At 41.1% G+C, this 22,516-nt stretch overlaps 1 protein-coding gene across 2 annotated transcripts in view; it reads right to left on the reverse strand.

Moving 5' to 3' along the window:
• Positions 1–22,516, reverse strand: part of NSMCE2 (NSE2 (MMS21) homolog, SMC5-SMC6 complex SUMO ligase) — a 136,148-nt gene that overhangs the window by 92,480 nt on the left and 21,152 nt on the right. For both annotated transcript variants that reach the window (XM_064442101.1, XM_064442102.1), the window contains one exon: positions 12,107–12,213. In XM_064442101.1, coding sequence (XP_064298171.1) covers positions 12,107–12,213 — 107 coding nt within the window. The remainder of the gene's footprint in view (positions 1–12,106; positions 12,214–22,516) is intronic.

Genomic DNA, 22,516 nt, shown 5'->3' on the forward strand with positions numbered 1-22,516 from the left:
CACCTTTCTAGTTTATAACGCTGTGGATGGGGATGTAAAAGGCATTTTTACATTCACTGGTTCAGGAATCTCAAGGACTGATCTTAAAACTTTCAGATTCTCATCTATTAAAATACATAAAACCCTATGTTGTATGGTACCTAACCAACCAGGAAAACATTTCATCCCATTTGGTGTGGTTGAGATCGGAGCAGGTACATCAGTTGGAATTTCATCAAATTTATAAGAAAGGGTCCCAGCAGATACTCACCCAGAGCCGTAGTTCACCTTCTACCATCAATATTACAAGTAAGATTTGATATTTAGAACAAGTTATTAAGTTTTTCTTGGGCATTAAGGGAGAAAACTGGCTGCAAGCCAAGGATCTAGCTGAAGATTCCTCCCTTCTTTGGTCCAAGTGGGTGTAGCTCTGCTAACTTCAAGGTGGATTTTATCTGCTAGTACCTAATTATTAAATGGTTTGTGTGGTTTTATATATATAGGTTTGAAGTGAGCTTTGAGATTAAGAATTTTTCAATTATGTAACAATGCCCAGAGCAGGAGCTGTTCATTTACTTATTTTTTAAATCATCAAATGTATGAGTAAGAACATAGAGATAAATTATTAGATACCCTGAAGACTTTCCAAGTATTAAATTATGGAGGCGAAAGGTAGTTTTTAGACAGAACTACATTCCAAAACAGCTTTGAAACAGATTATAAATGTTATTCATCTAAAGCTACATAGTCAGTCAACATAAATTTCAGGATGCAGTAGTGCTTGTGGACTCTGTATTTTCTATGTAGTTTGTTTTCTGCTGCATAAAGACATGAGTCCCTCATCAGACCAAAGATCCATCCAGAGTATTTTCTTGTCTTTGCAGTGGCAGAAGCAAAATGCTGGAGTAGGAGTATAACAAGAGTGCCAAACAGAAAGCTCTTTCCCTGCTTCCCACCATTTACTTTCTCTACTTCTAGCAACTTGCAGTTTAGGGAATTCCCAAGAAAGTGACTATATTTAAATCTTTACATCTAATAGCTGTCAATGAGGTTTTCTTCCATGAATTTGCCTAGTAGATTTCTGAAGCCATTAATGCGTCAGGTCTCCATAACATCCCGTGGCAATTAATTCCACAATGTAATTATTCACTGTGTAAAAAGTTACTTCCTTTCGTTGGTTTAAAACCTGCTGCTGGATAATTCCATTAAATGGCTCTTTGTTTTTATGTGACACATTGTGAACAAACACTTCTGTTCCCTCCATGATTGCACACACTGCTATTATAGTCACCTCTTACCTGAATTAACTGACAGTTTCTCCTTGAACAGAAGTAAAGCCATACCTGGGATCCTCTATAGGTGCTTTTTTGCTTTAGCTGGGTTTTCTCCTTAACGTAAAGCACTGTCCTTCTATTAAAAATTTAACAGACAAATAAGTACTGAAAAGAACTAGTATAAGGAGGAACTAAAACGAGTTCGGGTTTGACTTTTGTAGGGTTTTGTAGGGGGATGACTAGCTATACTCAGGTCTAACTAGTTCATAGAGGGTTAGCAGAGACATACATCTTTGTAACTGATGGGGCAGCACTGGGGAAATCCGACTAATGGGCTATATTCTCTTAAGACACTGTTGAACAGGTTCTCCACTGTTCTGTCAGATTTTGTCTGCTGAGTTACAATGCACTGCTACCGATGGGAGAAAAGGCAATGCTTCTGTAAGTCTTCTCCAAGTGTATGCCACCAACTAACAAGAGCCAGCTCTGGTTTTGGTCAAAAGAAGACAAGAAAGGGATTCTAAAGGCTAAGCAAGCAGTAAGAGAGGAAGCAAGGGGAGAGGAAGAGGAGCTGCTGACCAAACTGAACGTAATCAACGTGACTCTGGGGAGAAGAGGTGGCTGTGGCTCCAGTAGTTAGTGGAATTTAACAGACAGCAGTGGGGGAAGGTGGGGTTGTTTTGCGGGCAGTAAGGGCATACAGTGGGGTTGTTAATAGCTACGTCCAGAAACGCCCTGTTTCAATAGACAGTTTTACTGAACTGGACCAAACTGCCTCTAGCGAAGCCCAGCCTTTACCCATATCCCTTGATCACCTCCAACTAAGCATAAAAATATCCATGGAGAAACATTTCATCTACAGCCCACACTTCTTCATTACAACAATTATCACACACCACAAAACCACACCCTATAAGCTTTCCCTACTAGAGTTGCCATCTTCCCAGCAACCCTTGTAAACTCACCACTGCATCCAAGCCCTTACTATCCCATCCCCTCCCCACACAACAGACTGCTGGGGAAAAAAGTAGCGTAACAGCTTTGAACAGAGGATGAGTATCTAGGCGAGTGAACACTGTGAGTTGTTCACACAGAAGCAGTGGCAAAGCAGTAAGGTACCAACATATGAAAAGAGCCAGAAGAGTTAACAGTAGCAACATTACTGAGCTTTTCGTTTCTCTGTTTTTGTGGAATTTATCAGGCACAGTGTGTGTGAGTACGTTAAGGTGGGAACTTTACACTTTATAAGGAAGTTTTAAGTGTATCTGATGTACACACATATTTTCTTGAGTCTTTTAAAATCTTTTTCATTCACTGTCAATGTTAACACACAAGTCTAAGGATAAAAGAAATACCTCAGCTGGTTGAATCAGCTTACTCAGGCTACGCACTAAGCTCAGTTAAATAAGATGAAAGCCCAGAAATTAGTCCAACTTGCCAACCCTTATTATCAAGCACAGTGTCTGTAACTCACAGCAGGTTATCAACAATGGGGCCACATTTGGGAGATACTGTGACATCTGGTATTGATTTCTGGCAGGATTTAGGTCTTCTTTGAAACCTCTACCTCAAGTTGGAAAGATAATGAAATGGATACGTACTATTAAGCAGATTTTTTTTTTAGTAGGCATTAAAATAGGCATAGTTACATACTGCAGCAAATCACAAACACACAGAAGTCAAGCTGCTTCTTTTAACTCAAAGCACTTCCTCCATTAACAGGAGCAAGAGCAACGTGAAAGGTGAGAAAGAGAGGCAATTTGACATTTGCAGAACAGGTTGAGTGCATGTGCTAAAAGTCATGAGAGACCCATTATATAATTTAATGAAATAAACATCAAAAAGCTGCTCTCAACTCACAACATCAAAAAATAAAACAAAGAAATGCTCTACAAACCTTCAGTTCTTTCCATTTTGACAAAAGCCCTAAATATGGAGTTCTGCAAACGTTAAAACATTCAGAACAACCCATGTTATGAAGTTGCAAGAATTTGATACATTCTAAACAACATGTAGAATGTTGCATGCACACTCCTGCTTAAACCCTTACACTGTGTATGGGACAGCTCAATAAGAAAAAGTCCCAAATGATATCACTTATGAGGAAGCTAGGAATGAGAGTAGCAACTTCTGCTAACTCCTTCTTAACTGAAATTCTTTAAAAAAGCCAAATTCATGGTAGTAGCAGCCACAAAAAAAAGTGTGATCCAGTTAATGCTGTAAGCAGCATTTTATCTGTGATTCATTATAAAGCTGCTAAGAATTTTGCAGAGGGAAAATCTGTGTAACTGAATTTTTTATTGATAAGGTCAGTTTAAAAACATACTAGGAGAAAGAGTAAATGTTTTTAAATGAGTAACCTAACATTTAAACTTTTGGGGGAGGAATATTAAAATACCCAACATACACATATAATTTCTGGAAACAATTACAGTAATTAAAACAACACTGAACATTTGGAGAGAGACATTTTAACGAAGGCATTCCCATGCCACTTCATGGAAGTGCCTCCCCAAAGACACTGATCAAGTTGGCTGTGTTTGATTAACAGGACAAATTAATTTCAAGTCAAAACCCCTGCTGCTGAGAATCATCCAGCCTTTCGTGCTCCCCCTCCACCCTCCGGCCCCAGCATTTAAATCCTTGGACTGTCAGCAGGATCTTTCTAGATGAGATGGTTAATTTGAAAGACTGTTTTCACTACTGATCAACTGAAACTACAACTCCAGTGTTTCCAGCAATAAGTTTCATCAACAAAAAAAACCCCGATAATCCATTATTTGAGATTAAGATGGCCTTTTAATTTGCACTGACTATCTACCTCAATGCCTACCAATTTCATTACATTTCATAATTTTATCTTCTTCCTCTAGGCTAAGCTAAGCCAGACAGAATTAACTCATGTTGACTCTGAAATGCAGACATTGCCTAGAAACGCAGGGATCCAAAACACAGAGACTTTCAGCTGCTCTCTGTTGTGACCTTCTGGAATTCCAGAAACAGTTCAAGCTGTCAATTACAATCCTTAGTATTAAAATAAAATAATTTTAAAAATTATTTTAAATTGCTTTGAAATCTTTGGGTAGAAGAAAATAAATCTCTCTGCAGACAGAGATGTGGATGGATGGTGTCCACATGACTGAGATCGTGGTTGAACTAGATAGTAAATTCAGTTTCAGTATGTCTAGTATAAGATCAAAAACACCACAGCTGCATGATGCACTGATTAAATGCAACCCACTCTGCCAATTCTAATTTTGCACAGAGCTATGCTCCATCAGGTAGCGTCTGTCCTGCAACCGGCATGCAGCCAGTATAAACATGATATCATGTGATCTGGCTTATTTGATGAGAATGTGCTACCAGGTGATTTGGTACTGCACAAAAGTGGTATTAATGAACATGGGACCATAGCCCAAGGCACAGAGTGAAACAATTTGTCAAGGTCAACCACACAGGCTGCTACTAGATCTGAAAATAGTAGCCAGTCTTCCTTAGTCCCAGGCTAGTTTGCTACCTACTGGGCAGCACTGCTGCCCAACATAACAAACAATTTTCAAATTACAGTGGGGTTCCGAGGATTTCTTTGGCACATTTGTTCTAAATACTATCCCTGCTGCGCCCCTGTCTATTGAGCTCCCAGTTCCATGTGATGGTCCTCGGTCCAGAACATTTCACCGAAACCCTCACCCTGCTAAGCAGCTGTGCCCCCTGCTGCCCCAGGCCTAGCCACACAAGCCAACGGCCACTTCAGCAACTGCAACTGTTGACACTGCAAATATTTAGGAAAATGTTTAGCTTGACAAATGTAAGTAACCGCAGTGAAGTCAAATAAACCTATATTCATGTGCAACAGTTTCCAGGGTTTAGTCTCCAACAGGCAGGACACATTTTTATGCCTGCTATGAGACACTCAGACACACTATTGAGGGTGTGCTATGTAACTCACATAAAATCAAACACTACTCCTATTTCTTAACATACTGCTCACTAAAGAAATATTTTTATTGCAGCTCATCAAATGTCGACCCTAACATATTATTGTAGTGAACTATACACATAGTTTACTAATTCTGGGAAAATAAAAAAGCGGCTTCCATCAAATGCTTAGCCCAACACATACAGAGAGAGACACAAAAAGTAAATATTAGAAAGTAAATACTAGAAATGTGTTGAAATGCATCCTTGTCCCAGTTTCTGCAGGAAATGGAGTACAGGCCTACAACACTGCAATATTATTTGAATTACTGGTTGGAGACAGCAGTAGGACAGAGCCAGCATTGCGCTATTGATTAGAAATTACATCAAAGAAATTGCACTGAAGAAACTTTGAAATGCTAAAGAACTCCATAGCTAGTAAATGCCAGAATTAAGTTTGCCTGTAAAAGTTTTATTAAGCCCTATGGCATTATATATATGCAGAGGCATAACTGTAGAGTCACATATTATTTTCATCTACTATCCTGCCCAAGTTCTGACAAGGATTTGATCCAGTGTCCATATTTTGCTTATTCTGTAAATGCATTATCTGTCTGAAGTGGCTTCATTAGTAGATAGCAAGTAAACAAGCAGTGAAGAGCAATTCCAGTTAGCATTCAGGGTACCAAAATAATGGCCAAGGAGACACCCATTGTTAGCAAAAACTTGACAGATGATGCAAGTTCTTCAGAAATCTATTTACTGTTTGATGGGAGAGAAGTCACTGCACAGGCACTATGTGTTTCACCAAGGGATTGACTTGTTGCTGCTGATGGTGCACTTCAGTACACTGTAAGTGAACTTCAAGATAGATTCACTAGCTTCTACAATTATAGAGTCAGAATGAATGCAGTGAAAGACTTCAAGAGCTCTTTTATTTCTCCTACCAGCCCAAGAAAAGATATATGCATCTCAGTAAACCCATTTCCACAGTAGCAGACTTCACAAACATCTTCCTGAGCTGTTTCTGTGTAGCAGAGGACTTTTTTGATGAAAAGGTCTCAACATTTTCATGGCTAGAATACAAAACTTCAGAATCAAGAAACACTGATGCACTGCACGTATCAGAGAAAATGCCCTGAACTCAGCTAGAGCAGTAAAGGTCACAGCTGCAGAGATAGCTATCATCAGTAGAATTTGCCCTAAAACATGCTGTCATGACAGTGCAGCAAGAAGAAAAAGAGCAAAGTGCTCATTAAGAAAGCACTGGCACCAAACAAGGCTGTTTGTTCCACCAAACTAGGAAGTTCCATGTCAAAAATTGTTTCACTGACAACACTGTAATGGGTATCACAGTGCCAGTCACTGGCAGAGTCCTGAATCAATTAAAACACATGAATCCCATGGCATTCATAGTCTTCCTGTTAGCCCTACAGAAGCCTAAATGACAACCTGATTTTGAAGCACAGCCCACTCTCTAATAGGCAACAGAGGTCACTGACGACACTGTCAGTTCCTGCCACACAGACTGGACTTGGTCATCACATAATTTCTGCTGCCTTAGCTGTGCTACCAAGGAGGATGGGAGCTGGGTGGAATCATATCCCCTGGTTGACCTTGCTATTCCTTCAAAACCCACACTGCAGGTGGAGCTACCACTACAGAAAATGTATTGTTGGTTTAGTTTGCTTTGTTGAAAGAGACGACTTGGCTATATTGGCAGAAACTTCTCCAATAGGACCCACGGCCAACACAGCTATGCTGGCAGAACTGGGTAATAAAGATGTTATCTTTAAGTCCCTTTCGTTTTTCTGAGACCAGGGAAGACTTTCATTGTCACTAGAGCATCATATTATGAGTTTCAAGTGAAGAAACTGGAATTCTTCTAAATAGTTTGCAAGTCAAACATAGCCCATGGACTTTCCTGTACAGCAGTTTTAAATAGAATCCTTTCATCTTCTGCAGATGCTCCTTAGATCCCTCATAAGCTGCACACTTGGAATGAATATGACTTGCATCGCTGAAGGGAATTATTCCTCTGCAGGATTAAAACCTACACACTTGGCCATGAAGACGACAGACCCCAATACTAAGTAATCTGCTCTAAACTACCGACAAAGTGAACAAACACCTCCTCCTATCCCATGCCCAATTAACATACTAGTCTAAAGGGAACTATTATCAAAAATATAAACAAAATATATGACTAGTTCCTGCATATTCTGTAGAGACAAAACCGCTCCTGTATAAAGAACATGGTGCACTCCTCATCTTTGCCAAAGGAAGTCTGAACATTGACAAGGTGTGAAGTCACACAGGCGTGAATGACCAACACATCCAGACTTCAACCCCTATACAAGACACACACCTACAATCAGTTATATGTAGTTTTACAGATAAAACCCAACAAAGAACATGTTTAATTTCACTTCCTGTCTTCCAACTATAATTACCTTTAATGTAATTTACAGTTATGATTGCTCAAATCAGTTTCCATGCAGGACAATCAGAAAACAAATATGTCAGCAGCCCCTGACATAGCGATAGAAATGACTCACCTAGAACAACATGGGAAAGTTGTAGCAGAAGTAGGGATAAAACCCAAGCACCAATGCAACTTCTAATACTTCCATCTTTTTCTTCCAGCTCAACACCAACTCCTTCCTGTCACTCTTTCAACCAGTCTCTTCCCCACCTGCCTATACAACTTCATGACTTCCCAAGCCCATGTCCTTTGTCTTTCCATCTGCCTCTTCCCACTCTCAGTCCTTCCTTAACACGGCTAGGGAAGTTTTTCTTAAACACATCTCCTGTTTTTCTCCCACCTCATTCAGGTTTAGATTTCACCCTCCCTCACAGTGCTCAGGCTTAGCAAAAGGCAGACACAATTCAAGCACGACAGACTGGCAAAGCAGTAACTTACAAGAGGAAGCACTAAGCAGTCTTTGCCAGAGGTGCCACTACCACATTCAACACTTTGCTCTCACCTACACCAGAAACAAACTAGCCCAGGTTCTCTTTCCCTGCAGGAGAAAAGAGACGTGGGAAGAATGCAACATTAGAAGGCTAGTTATGCCTTCCTTGTTCTCTAGATAGACCTATAATATACATTGTGATTCATTTTATTTAGAGAAGTCTGAGGACTTCGGAAAATTTACCCCAGCTTTTACAATCCCAAACAAGTCAAATACTTGAAAAGCTGAGAGAGTGATCAGAGTCCACTGCCAACACCCCTGCTAATCTAGAGAGCAGAGTGGAAGAGAGGGAGCAGGCACAATATGCTGGTGCTGGCCACTTGAGAGCTCTCCCAGAGTAGGGGACACTTGAACTGGCTAAGTCAGCCTGGGTCCCAATCACTTGGGTCCACTTCAAGCATATAAAGAAGTCAGCAAGAGATACTCCAGCTCCGTCAGTCTTTTGTTGTTGTTACACTAAAAATAAGAGTGCTGTCTGGACTTTGCATGGAAAGGACCCGAATATTGGCTAATTTATTTTTAAAACACTCATTAAAAATGAAAAAAAGAAGTAGCAGTAGGAGTCCAGTCATTACACAGGTACGAGAAAATCCAGTGGCAGAGGGAGTTTCCACAAACAAAGGATTTCCCACAGCCTATTGTTGGAAGCACTGTGATTCAATTGCTCATTTCTTGCTCAGAAGGCTGCTGATTCAACCAGAAGAGGATGCTGATATTTTTCACCTTCTGCATTCTACCTACTGCAGCCTAAATAAACAAAAAACCTTGGCTTATAAAAGCATGTGACTATATCTCATGCTAGTTCCTAGTTATTGACATTACATACTTTTGTTGTACAATATCATCTTTTCGTCAATGTCATTCAAAGGTAATCATAATAAAATAATAAGTCAGGAATTTTAACTGATGGTCCCTTCTTATCTTGTTAACTTCCAGTTGGACATTTACTACAAGCAGGTAGTTAAAAGGTGAAACACAGAATATAACATACTTTGACATCCACTGCTGTAGGAAGAAACTGCAGACCAGAAAAAATGACAACACACAAACTCACAAAATAATCAGATAAAGCATGTTTTGCAGCTTGAGACAAATACTGTTAACACTGTATATGAAAAACAGTCTGCATGTGAAAACGAATGGGCTGCTGCAACTCCCCAGAGAAAGCCCTCAGGTAAGGAATTCAGCTGGAACCAGGGAGCAAGCCAGCAGAGGCTATTTTAAACCCAAGCCTTCCTACAGCTACCTCCAGGTGCAGTCCTAAATTCAGCAACAGTATCCATTTCCCAGAAGCAGATTTTAAGCTGTCTCTGACAGGTAACTGGAGATACGCTGTGCAGTTCTACAGGCACGGCATGTAGCTATCCCTCCAAAACAAAGCACTAGCTGTTATGTTTTAGAGAACAGATTGCACCTCTGTTCTGCTGCAGAGGCTTATTCACATTTCTTTCTCTTACTCAGAAAGGTTTGTACAGGATGCTGGCAGTGGAAAGTACAGAGAATTCCCTACAGCGAGGTAGGAAACAGCGATAGGAGAAGTGTGGCTAGAGGCTAATAGATTAGCCATTACTGACTTTATAATCCCTGTGGACTCTGATATGTGTTAAAAGTGTTGGAGCTGTATTTTTAAAACCTTAGGAATGAAAGAACAGGGAAAGAGCTTCTTGTTAGCAAAGCAAGGAGGGGTCCCTGGCACAATATAAATGTGGAAATTAGGGAAAAAAGGGGGAAATATGAAAACCAACCCTTCCAGGACTTTATTTCCTTTGCACACAAGCATAGATATGCACACCACAGATGCTGCTGGGTCCAATCCTAAAAATCATAAATGTATCACTGCCCTACCTAAACCCACAAAAATATCTTCACTTCAGCCAAGCAGTTAAACTTCTGCTTAACTTAAAGACTGTGAGTGAATGCATCTGAAGTAAACAGGATTTGAGTGCTTTGCTGGTGAAGGCACAGGCTTACCCTTTATACCCCTGAGAATGAAGAAAGTGTTTTGCTGAGGCACAGGAATAATGCAAGAAGTCACATTGTTGAAAAATGACTTGAAATTCCTATTATAACAACACACCAATTAGTTAATAGCTTACAATCAAAATATAAACCTATTATGTTTCACTCAAGTCTGGATGTCAATCATTAATCTCTAATGATGTGAGGACTGTGTTATGTTTTACTAGGAAAGATTTAAAAGTCACGATTATTCCAAATAAAAGGAAAAAGTTCTGATCCATCCAGCTTCTGACAAATATAAACTAGGAGGTCTGCAATTATGGTGACATCTGAGTTGAAATGCATATTTAAATACTGCACGGGGAACAGTGACTGTATTTAACGCTGTCCAACATTTGCTGATGTAGACATAGTTTTCAACTGCTTTTAAACATGTAATGTTTAATTATTTGAATGAAGATTTTTCAGTTAAGCATCTGCCTCAGGATAATTTACAAAGTTTATTAAATGAAAACCTTTCCACAAAATACAAACCATGTAGGCATTTCTCCAGATAGAACTAGTGGAAAATGCATTGCTTTGCTCTCCTGTTTTTGTTTCAAAAGAAGCAAAAAACCGTAGCAAGACAATAGCAAGACAGGTTTAACTGAAAAGCTCTACTACCTTCATGCTTTGAAACAGATTTCACATCTTGAAGGGAAATCATGGTTATGGGTTTTGCCTTTTCTAGAGAAATCCATCCAAAACTGACACCTGAAAGTCTACTCGCAGGCACTAAAAGAGGTTACTTGGAAAGCTGAGCTCTCCAAGCACGATGCGGCCCAACGCTGCAGCGATCGAGCACCGCCTGCGCGGGCGCGGACCGCTTCGACGCCCGGGTCTGCCGCGGAGCCTGCACCTTCGGCACCTCGCTTGCCAACGGGCAGGCTGCCGCGACCCGCGACGGGAACACCGGGGAGCTGTTCCAAGAGAGCGCTCAGGGCAGCCCGGGAGCGCGCTGCAGTGGGGGTGACCAGGGTCCAGCGCGGAGCGGATCACGCACCCCCAGAGCCAGGGCGAGCGGAGCGCCGGTGGCGGCCGCCCGGGCGACGCCCGCGAGGGAAGCGGCGACCGTGGCGGGGCGGGAGCGGCCGGCGGCGGCGCGGCGCGGGCGGGGCGCGCGGCCCGCGGGGGACGCAACCGCCGCGCCCCCTGGCGGCCGCCCCCGGCGCCGCGCCCCGCCCCGCCCCGCCGCGGGGAACGCCCCCGCGGGCAAGCGGCTTGGCGGCGCGTCGCCTTCGGCCCGCGGGAGGCAGGGAGGGAGGCGGCCGCGCGGGGCTGGTGCGCGGCCGCCCGGCCCGCGGCGCCCCCCGCCGGGCCCGCTTTGCCGAGGAAAAGGAGCTTGCGCAAGCCGTGCTGCGCGCGCGTCGCCCAGGCAGCCCCGGCACCTGTTGCGCAACCGCGACCGCGCGCGAGGCCGAGCCAGAAAGCCCCGGTCGTGCTGAGGCGCGGCAGCTGTGGCACAAGCGAGCGGGCAGGTAGCAAACGAGACGCCGGTTAACCGAGCGAGCGATAAACAAGCTGCCCTTCGTTAAGCACCGGCAAATTCGTGTGGCAGGAAGACACTGGGGAGCAGGCTTCACCAGTGTCCCGCTGCCGCAACCACCCGTTTATTCCCAAAATCAGCTGCCTCGTGCATTACGCAGCTTCCACCTCCCGCAGCACGAGAAGCGGGTGTCATCTGAGGCTACGGCGCCTTAACTGCACAGTCCTCCGACGTTCCCAAAGCGCTATTCATCCCATCCTCCAACTGGTGCAAGAGTTTGGCAGGGAGGAACTGGAAGCTCACGCTGCATGCAGCGAGGAAGGAAATTAATAGTTGTACTGGCGACTTTAGTATTTCATGCCTGTCAGAGATCTATCTTTTCAACTATATTGTTTTATTGTAACATTCGTATCTATTAAAAGATATTATTTAAATAAGGATATATTTTCATAACTTTAATACAAGTGAGAGTTTACCTGATTTACTGTTTCTTCAATTGCTTTGATATAATGATTAAGTTCTCTGTCCATTGTAGCATATTCTAACATGACGTTTTCAATACTGTTAACATCTTCCACATCATCTGCAAAACAAAATATTTTGTACATGGATGATCAATTGTATTATTTTCAGGCAGCATTTTTTCTTTATAGATATGAAGACAAGTATTAATGCTGTGAATTTCTAAAGCATCTGTAAGGCACAGCAGGTGTTTTCAAGCTCCTCAAACATATACTTTTTTCCTATTTTGCAACTGTAAACCTTGACATTTCTTGGGTAACTTGAACAAACAGCTTACTCAGAAAGACACTTCCCTGGTTTCATGTGAACAAGAGAGAGTGTGTGTAATTTCATCTACCAACACCTAGTCATTAGGCAATCTGCAAAAGTTATATTTCATGACTCATCACATTGCCTCAGAAATAGTCAGAAGAAACTTAAATGCCCTCAGTACAGTACAGTTCACAGCTATAATTAGACCTCTTATCCCCAATAAACATAGCTACTGCAAAATCAAAACAGAGCCAGCATTTTATAACACAAGGAATAATGGAAGACTGAATAGCATTGGTGCTGTAAAATCTTAATTGCCAGTGAAAATCAATGAATGCAGGACATACGCTTAGTAATTCACATCCACTTTTATTCTCTTCTGCATTCCTCCTAATTTCACTCCTTTCATCTCTAACTACACCTCTGCGTTCCCATTCTAACGTTGCTGTGCGTCTGCTTAGCTGGATGAGGACTCCTCACAGATGCTACAGGGCTAAACAGCCACCTCTCCTGACACGGGTGCGTGCGCCACACCAAACACTGCCAGCTGCAGGAGGACAGCCAGCCACGTGCCCCTCACCCATTCAGAAATTAACCTCACCCATTAAGAAATAAGGAAACATAAGCTTCTACTTCTACTGCAGTTTATTCCTACCTTGCAGTTTCCAGGTATAGAGGAAAGGGCTGGAAGCAGCTGGAAATTATAAAAAAGCCCCGAAGTCTGCTGTGCAGCATTAGGGGTTGTCATTTAATGGAGTATTCTTTACAAGCAGTTTAAGTAGCAAACCTGTGCTGTCATTTTTATGGAGAAAATCATGGTAGAGCTTTTTTAATTACTTTTTTTGTGAAGAAAGGAAAAACATCTTCTGATCTGGGAAGCTAGTGCACTTCCTAAATTGCTAACTATATTAGCATGTTAGAGAACAAAAACCCGTCTCTGCAGAAAGCTAACATAAAGCATTGTATGCGGCCGTCTTTGCTTGAGAGCAAAACCTGAAACTGTTGCAGAAACACATCACTCAGGGATAGGAGCTTCATACCATATGAAACAGTGATGGATCCAGGAGACAGAAAGAAGAGCGCTAAGATATATTTACAGAAAAAAGTTACATAATAAGCCATACTATTTTGTGAACATGGCAATTACAGCCATGATTTTTCCCTTAATTATATACAGGCTTGGTATGTATCCATTTTTCATTAAGTAGAAGAATGGATATTGCAGACAGAATCTTGGCATTCCTGCAACTTTCTTCTGAATAATCAGCATTTCCCTCTCCCCTTTCCCTTCCCTCCCACCCAATTTCCATATCCTATCTGGTAACTATGTTCATGCTCTTTTTCCTTCCTGCTGGGAAGCATATGAAGTGCCTCCTTCAAGGCTGACACAAATGGCACTCCATGAATCACAGGAAAGGTTTGTGTAGCAAGTAACTGTCATTCTCCTCCCATGGCCAAAATGAATCATATCCACGACATAAAGAAACTACAGTGGCCTAAATCTTTTTTTTTTTTTTTTAGGGGAAGAGAAGTGCATTGTTAAACACCAAGAGAGCTGTATTAACGCCATCTTTCCTAAAAGTTAAAAAAATCTTTAGGTAAAGAATAATAGTGTTGCAACTTGAGAGATACATTAAAATAAAGCTCAGACGAAGAGGTAGAACACAGCTCAGGCAAGAGGGACATTATCTCTAACTACATCCTGCCCTACATTCTTCACGTACTGACCGTTCCACCCATCCCCAGCCTGTTTTAAGCCTCAGTAACCTTCACTGCTATTTCCCTGTTGCTGTACTTTCATGCACATGAAGTATGTTACATATACTGGGAAATGGCTGCATGCATAACTAACGCATGATCATAGCCTGTCGTTGAGGGCGTTACGGACATAAAGATAGATCTGAAGGACTGTATACAGGTCAGCTGTTGTCCAGCCCCTATTTCTGCTCTTTGATAGATACTACAGTCCATGTTCTATCTGCAGTTCAATCCATAGTCCAAGGTGCTGAGAGCTAAGAGGAAATCTCCCGTGTTGTTCCCAGCCACTCATCTCCCCATCTCCTAAGCAAGATTTAAAAGAAAACTTAACATTACAGGCTATTCTATTTGTCTTTAAAAAACTCCTGTTGTCCCACATTACACACTGCAATAACCTGCTGTGCATGGCTCCTCTGCTCCCACCACACTCCCCCTTCCCCGAACGAGGTAGGACCACTTCTGCCCCGCCCTGGTAAGGAGCCGATGCAGGGCAGAGCTTGGGTACACAGGATAAAAAGCTGTGGGTGACTGAATGGGGATTAAAGTTTTATAGCTCACCAAGGCAGGGATCCCAGCACCTTCAATGTTTCCTTACAAGAGACTCCACCACAGACTAATCAGAACACAGCAGTTGACCTGATCTTACTAGGGAACAAGAAATTAGGATAGAAGGACTTACCTCTCCTCACCATCCCAGAACTCATTTGCCCAAATCCCACCAACCCGTTAAACTAAGTTAAGAACAACCAAAATTTAGTAATTATATCAGGCTTTTGAATGATTCAAAAGGCATTATCCATTATCCACTCTGCAAGCCCCGCTGCTACTTCTATTTCAGTTGTGAGGAAGGCAGCAGAGATTCATGGTAAAGGGATTCAAGGCACTGTCTCTCTTCCAGCAAACTGTGACCACATTTTCTGCTGAATACCGTCCAGCCAGGCTCCAGCTACAAAGCCAGCTAACTCTCCAAAGTACTCAAGCCTTTCACTCTGCAGACCAACAGCCTAGCTCAGCACCAAAATCAAATGCTTTGCAAGCGCTGGATCAGTGCCTTTCTGTTATCTAATAAAAATTTATCCTAATCATGTTCTAATTCATATCTAAGGAATGCATTCCAAACTCTCTGCTTATGCTTTCAGCTACTGCCACAAAATACCATCGAAGTTGCATGCTGTAGTTAAGCCTCCTTGTTATCTAGGCTAAATATGTTGAGTTTAGTAAGCATTTCTCCACAAGTCCTTACCCTCACCACCCAAAGATTATACATTTTGCAATAATCCATCTTTTACTCACAGAAAGCCCAGTTCAAGGCCATAATTTTCATTTTCAAAGGCCCACGTGCATCATGTTAAAATTAGCTGGCTGAATACGCACACTTCATGATTACAAATTCCAGCTCACATGACTTTATGAACTCTTTTTATAATGGAGACAGGGATATTATTCTGAAAAGTCTCCCTAAATATTAAAGAACAAAATTACATAAAGAGACTGCAAGAGTTCAATTTCTCATTTCTAATAAGAGACCAAACTGATCATGCTCAGGTGCCTTGTTGCTGATTCAAACTGTAATCAGGGCTCAGTTACAGATCATGAACGCCACAGTGTTAAAACAGAAGTGGCAATAACCGGACAGAGTCAAGTCAGCGTTGGTTTAATACTTCCTATATTAACATTCATCTAAAATGCCACCCATTTATCCAAAACTTGCATTTCCTTCTAACATCTGAGTTAATACTTTAGTTCCCTGTATGCATCCACAAGTTAGCAAAATTTCTAAAGATTTTTTCACAACTACCTCTTTTTCTGTGCAAAAGTTACAACATCAGTATTTGCTTATTTAGGGTGTTACAGCTGCCTGCAGCCAATACACAGCAATTCAAATAAGCATTCACTTCCACCGCAGACTATCTCAAACACAAAATAGTCTGGAATACCATGAAATTACAGGAAGGCTCTAAGCCTACAAATACAGCAGTACTTAAAATGAATGCTTAAGCACAGACAACATGGATTAACATAATATACTCTCATATCTTTATAGTATTGGCTTACAGAAGTCAAATTTTCAATTTAAAGAAAACAGGACATTGGCAGTTCTACCTCGTACACTATGTATTAGGTTGCTTTGAACTTCAAGGCTACACGCTGTTTTTTTCTGTCAAGCTCTCCCATCATTCAAGGCAAAGGAGGAATGGTATACCATTGCCCACAGATTTTGACAATAGATTTCAGACTTCTAAAACACACGTAGCACCAACATCCGTTACTTGAGCCAATAGCAGCAGCAGTAGTAGGGAGTTGTCTTCATATGCACCAGCAACAGATAAAATACACAGTTTGCCAGGAGGTTTCAAGTTACGGTCAATGGCAGAGGAACACAAGCTCCCCGACTCCTTGATTTAGTTCCATCTTCTGGAGGGGAACGTACATTCTCAACTCAGGATACAGCTAAGTATTTTGTTGTTGTTTTTGGCAAGTACTTCATCTTCAAAACCAAAAGTGCTAAGATCCCCACCTGTGCCCCGAATTTTGGTCTACTCAGAATTGTTGGTAATTCGAGTTGGACAATACATCTTGAAAAAAACTCTCAACCAATCCACACTCTTTAAAACAGATTCACAAAACACATCGAGAAGACAGTAGCAAGATGTCCCTCTACTGTCCTCAGTAGCAAGAGGATGCAGACCTCCAGACTATAAAGACCAACAAGAACTTAAAACAGGAGGTTGGTTGCTTCTGCAGCACTGAGGGTGCATCTTCACTTCTTCTCCTACATGGACAGCTCCTCAGAAAACTCTCACCGAAGGAGATTTCTTTCCAAATCTCATCTCCATGACCTGTAACATGTTTTATCTATTAGGCTGCAAAAAGAGCAGAATCCTAGTACAGAAAATTTTAAACTAAATGAAATTAGAAGCAATACAAAGGAACAGCAAAGGACAGGAGAAAACCAATCTGATTTCCTGAATGCAGGTCTCCTCACATTAAAACCAGAGAAATGGCTTAAAGTGGAATGCCCAAAAATCTCCACGGAGGCCTTTAGATAGGGAACTAACCACTGCAGTTCGTAAGAGACAAAAAATTACTGCTGATTAGAGAGTCAACAACCATATAGGGAATGGCAATTGGTGGAGTAAAGGGAAACTCAAGGCAGTAATTGCAAAATTTCCCTCCATGTAACAGTCAGAAGCTACTTACTGCTGAAGCTGGTCCTAAGAAACCTCCAAGTTCTCAGGAAATGCCTTAACTGGGCTGTAGAGTATTTCGAGCTGGATATCCCTTACTGTCCCCTAATGAAGCCATTCTGCCTGCATAGAAAGCTTTCATCCACACAGAGTTAGAGACCAAGTGTGCATGAGTGATTTTACAGATCAGTACCTTCACCTAGATACCAGCACTGCAGTGAAAAGTAGGTATGTCTTACAAAATGAAGTGACATCAATGAGAGAAAGAGAAACCTACTCTAGGTGCCCCTGCTTGAGCAGAGGAGCTGGACAAGATGACCTCCAGAGGTCCTCCCAACCTCAGTCATTCTGTGATTCTATGATATTCCTCAATATCCAACAACCTTGTGTCTAAACCATTCTTCAAGAAGATGGTTGAAAGTGAGTTCAAGTTCAGGTCCTCTCAAGCAAAGAAGGAAGTAGAATCTGAGTTTTCTATATTCTATCAAAGAAAAAATCTGAGTAGAAGGAATAAAAGTGAGAGGAGCGTGGGAGACAGGACTACTAGAACTTGTAAAGGAAACACCAGCACAGAACACTGTTAGCTGACTGTGCCCACAGTTGCACGAGAACTATCGCTTGTGAATGATTTTTAAAGTTTCATCTTATTTTTTATTCAGCTTCTGTTAAGAAATTGCAAATTGAACTACAATACTTGGATTCAGGTCAAGCATTTTGCTGTACATGAGTGAAGTCTTCTGAGCTTTTCTTCTGGAATGGAAACAGCAGTCTAGATTTAAACATTTGTTTTACTCAGAAAGTAACTGAAAAAAGATCTTCAATTATACATTTCTCCCTGCTTAATTTTTTTTTAAAGTAAGATGAGCTAAGAGTGTCTGTTAGATCACAGACTACTGAAAAAAAAAAAAAAAAAAAAACCAAACCAAAAACCTCATCTTGTGTTACAAGCCATTTCCCTGTAGGCTATGACAGTCTGAAATGGGAAGAGACAAGATTCAATGACCCAGGAGGCTCCTGCCAATCCCATGGAAATGAAACCCAAGTACATTATATTGTAGAGAGAGTCAGAATTTCACCAGAAACAGACCATGAAGGGTCTGAATGCCCAGTCTGAACATCTCAATTGCTGAATGCCCAGTTTGAAACATCTCAAGGGGCCAGCATTTCCAGCGAGTGGGTGTTGCACACATTCTGAAAACAGAGTCATCTCAGAATGGGCACAGAGAAGCTGAGGCACCCAGTATTACTAACCACTTTTGAAAATAACTTACTATATTATTCTATAATAAAGTAATCATGAAACTTTTGCTCAACATGAAACTCCCTTCAACTCCATTGCCAATAGAACTAGGCCAACAGTGCTTTTGAAAGCAACTTCCTTACAGTACTTTTTTTTTCAAGACTAGCAGGGGAAGGCTAAAAAGTCATAATGATCCCAGTTTAGAGTTGAAAGCAGTAATAAAGGTCTATCTTACTAGATATTTCTGCCACAGTATCCAAACAGACTGCAAGGTAAAGAAGAGCAATACTTCCAAACACTTATTGACACTGCGGTCATACCTAATGAAATAAACAGGGTTCTCAGTGAGAGTTTGATTTAGCAAAACACTCCAACATGTGCTGACGTGCTTTGCTGTATAAAATCTAAAGTAAAATATTATTCAATGCAAATAGAGATGGATTAAATTAACTTAGGCCAGGCACACAAATAATAAAAAGACATCAACTAATCTCTTGTACAAGTACAGAGTTTGCTACAGAACAGAAGGAGAAAAAAGTCTTTACATCATATTTACGTAGTTTTTACTACTGTGACCCCTATGGTTGGTGCCACACATACAGCACCAAAACATGAGTCAGGTAGTATGTACACAAATAAAAATAAAAAATAAATAAAAAATGGATGCTTGCTTGGCTAAATATTAAGGCCCATACAAATCTCAGGCTACTTCCCTCCCTTCAGACAAAAGAGACCAACACCTCACCAGCACCTCTTTTTCTCTTTCCTAAATTCCAGGGTCAGGTGAGGTTAATCTTTATTTTACCAATTAACACCTACTTAATTTTGCAGGAAAGACCAATTTAAAGTTAACAAAGACAGTGCAACGACCATTAAGCAGAGCACTGAAAGGAGGATAAAGCATTTACAAGATGCAACAGTTTTGAGGAGCAACTCAAGCTCTCCTCTATCATAATCCTACATCAGTTTCCCGGAGTTATAGCAGTATATATCCAGAGCTACTGTGCCCTGCTCAGCAAATGAGTAAATCAGCACTCCTCAACACTATCTACGTCCACAGGCCCAAGAAGAACAGAAACGCAAGTTACGTTGACAGACAAGCAGCAAGAAAACACCAAGGCTGAGGTTCATGTACCTTTTCTTTGGCAACAAAGGTTGTTTCACAGGTCATTTCCCCAGGCACTAGCCATTGCTGTTCCTCCCCTGCTGCCCCTCAGCTAGGAAAATATGACTTTTCATATATATATATATATATATATACACTATATATATACTATAAATTGGATTAATGAAACAATCCAAGCTAAAAATAGCATTCCATCCTCCAAAAACAAAACAAAAAAAAACCAAAAACAACCATGGCATTCCAGTAACTGAATCTGAAGCGCAGATACACAAACAGTTGTACCAGTACAATTGAGGGGGTGGCAAACTAGCAGGGTAGGGCTGTGGGGGGGCATAACTTCCTAAGACAACTTGTGTTTCTTAAAGCAAGTACAAGGCATGTGTTTTCTTCACACAGAAATCTGACCAATCTCTCATAAAATAAATAACAAACCCCTCTCTATTTTCCAAACTATATATTTTTATACATACATATATATACACACACACCTCTATTCTCAGTGGATTTCAACATATGATGAAATTAAGGCTGAAAACAACATTCACTAATAATGTTAATGGGAAAGGATTTTCCTATGACTAACAAGCTTCTTGCCTGTGGAGGCGTGGGCATGTCTACACCACACAATAGAGCACAGTTCAGAGCCCCGAGCTGCTGCTGACCTTGCCTTCCTCAGAATGAGGGATGGGAGGGCTGGGAATGCTTAAAAAGATGAGGACTACTGCTGTCTTCCTTCTGCCTAGTTTCTCCTCTCAGAACTTGATATGGTAACATTAAAATTTGGGTTAAAATTTTATGAAATATTTTCCCTCACAAGGAACAGTGAAATATTTGTTAAGGTGTTGTAATTGTTACTCCTTGATCCCTCAGAACTCTTTCTAAAACTGCTATTTCAAATGAAGTATTTTATTTCAAGACTTTTAATGGGCATTTATAATTTCCATAAAAGGTTCACAGGCTGCATTGTCTATGATTTCCACTGGAAAGGAATACCAGAAAAATAATTTTTCAATTTTTTTTTTATGATTCCAACAAGTTCATTTCCGACTTGTTATAATTTTTTTTTTGAAGCACAATTTCTTCTGTATTATACAAGGCCTCTACTTGCACGTTATGAATTCTACAGAGATAATCCACCCGTTTTGTTCACAAATCAACAGTGTTAATGCTTTCTGTTGTCAATAACTAATTCTTTTCTTATTTTAAATTGCACTGACAGGTAGAAAATAAACATTTTAGTGCAAGGTGCAAGTCTGTCTCTAATAAAAGGTGTGAGTATTATTATCCAGCGGTAAACAAGACCATTAGGTTTTGCACAAAAACCCCTTTCTTGTGTTAATGAACCTATTACATTTCTCATCTCAGAGAAGCTCATTCAAAGTGCACCTTCATTAAACTAAATGCAGTACTTACTGAGAATTTCCTCCATTTGGGGGAAACAGGAAATGGGTTGGAAAGACATTTCAGTAAAAAAAAAAGTCAGTAAAGATAGGAAAATAAACCCATTTCACCCAAGACCTTCAAAATTCTCAGAAACATTACTTCTCTGTCCAGAATTGGAGGCAGCCTAGCTCAGAGACCAAGCTAACAAGCCCTCATCAGAGCTTATTTAATCTCATATAATATTTCAGTAAATGCAGCTATCTTGGTTCTAGGCTACCATGATATCCAAGTCTGGTGCAGATATATCAGATTTGAAATCTAATTGCACAGACTAGGCAAGCTGCATGTGGCACCACAAGAAATAGGAGTCGCATGGTGCACCATCAATGGCCTGGCCAGAAAACAGGGCCATGACGCAGGACAGAAGCATGGGAGAGTTTCCTCTCAAAGAGGCTAAGTGTGCAGTTTCAGTAGAGGCAGTCTTACTCGCGGTCCCTCGTTGCATACTCCCTTCATACTTCACAGGTGTCAGTACTAGTGCTTGTGCATGAACTGCTCAACAAACTGGTCCCACTAAAACTGAGAGCTGTTCTTTCTAACGCAGGCAAAGCCCAATTACCAGACTGCAGTGTGCATGAGCTCTAGCACAAGGTAATGCAGTAGAACCGTATCAAACAGGAAGGTAAGACCAAGAGAATCCTTCACATCAAGACAATCTAGCACCAACTTATTTTGGCTCAGTTCAGTGGTCAGTTATATTCCCACAGAAAATGAACACAGAATCCAAACTAAGCCTCCAGAACTGACAGCAACAGCTTCATGCAGACACAAATGAACACACTTCCAGTACTGAAATTTTAACATTATTGACCTAAAATGAAACAGCTGGGGGAAGAAAAATGCCAAAATCTGTCTGGTTTTTAAATGTCAAATATTTTGATTAGATACTTCCAAACATAACTTTATTTTTTTTTCTCTGAACCCACACAGTCTCACATTCTAAGTTTTTAAATTTCTGTTTCTACAACCCTTGGCACTGCTGACCTCAGAATCCAGAGAAGTTAATCAGTAACCCCAGACAGAGCGAAGCTGGACTCCAGCTAACTAGCCAGGGGACTAGCCGTACGCCAGCTGCAGCAGCAAGCTGCTCAGGGTGGAAAACAATCCAGTTATATAGTCGGCTTTTTAGACAAATCTGGCTGGCAGGCAACTCCACATTCTGCGCCACTGTGGATAGAGCAGTGATGTGTCTTACAACAGAGCTGACACTGGTCCACATGCATAAAGGAATAAACAAAAGATAATTCCAATTAATAATATACACCTTATAATGGAAATTTTTGGGTTTTTAAATCAGAAACACTAATCTGTTAGATTATCAGAAATGAGAAGATTTGTAGAAATAGATATGAGGATC

Source organism: Phalacrocorax carbo, chromosome 2, assembly GCF_963921805.1.
Source record: "Phalacrocorax carbo chromosome 2, bPhaCar2.1, whole genome shotgun sequence".
Lineage (NCBI taxonomy): Eukaryota > Metazoa > Chordata > Aves > Suliformes > Phalacrocoracidae > Phalacrocorax > Phalacrocorax carbo.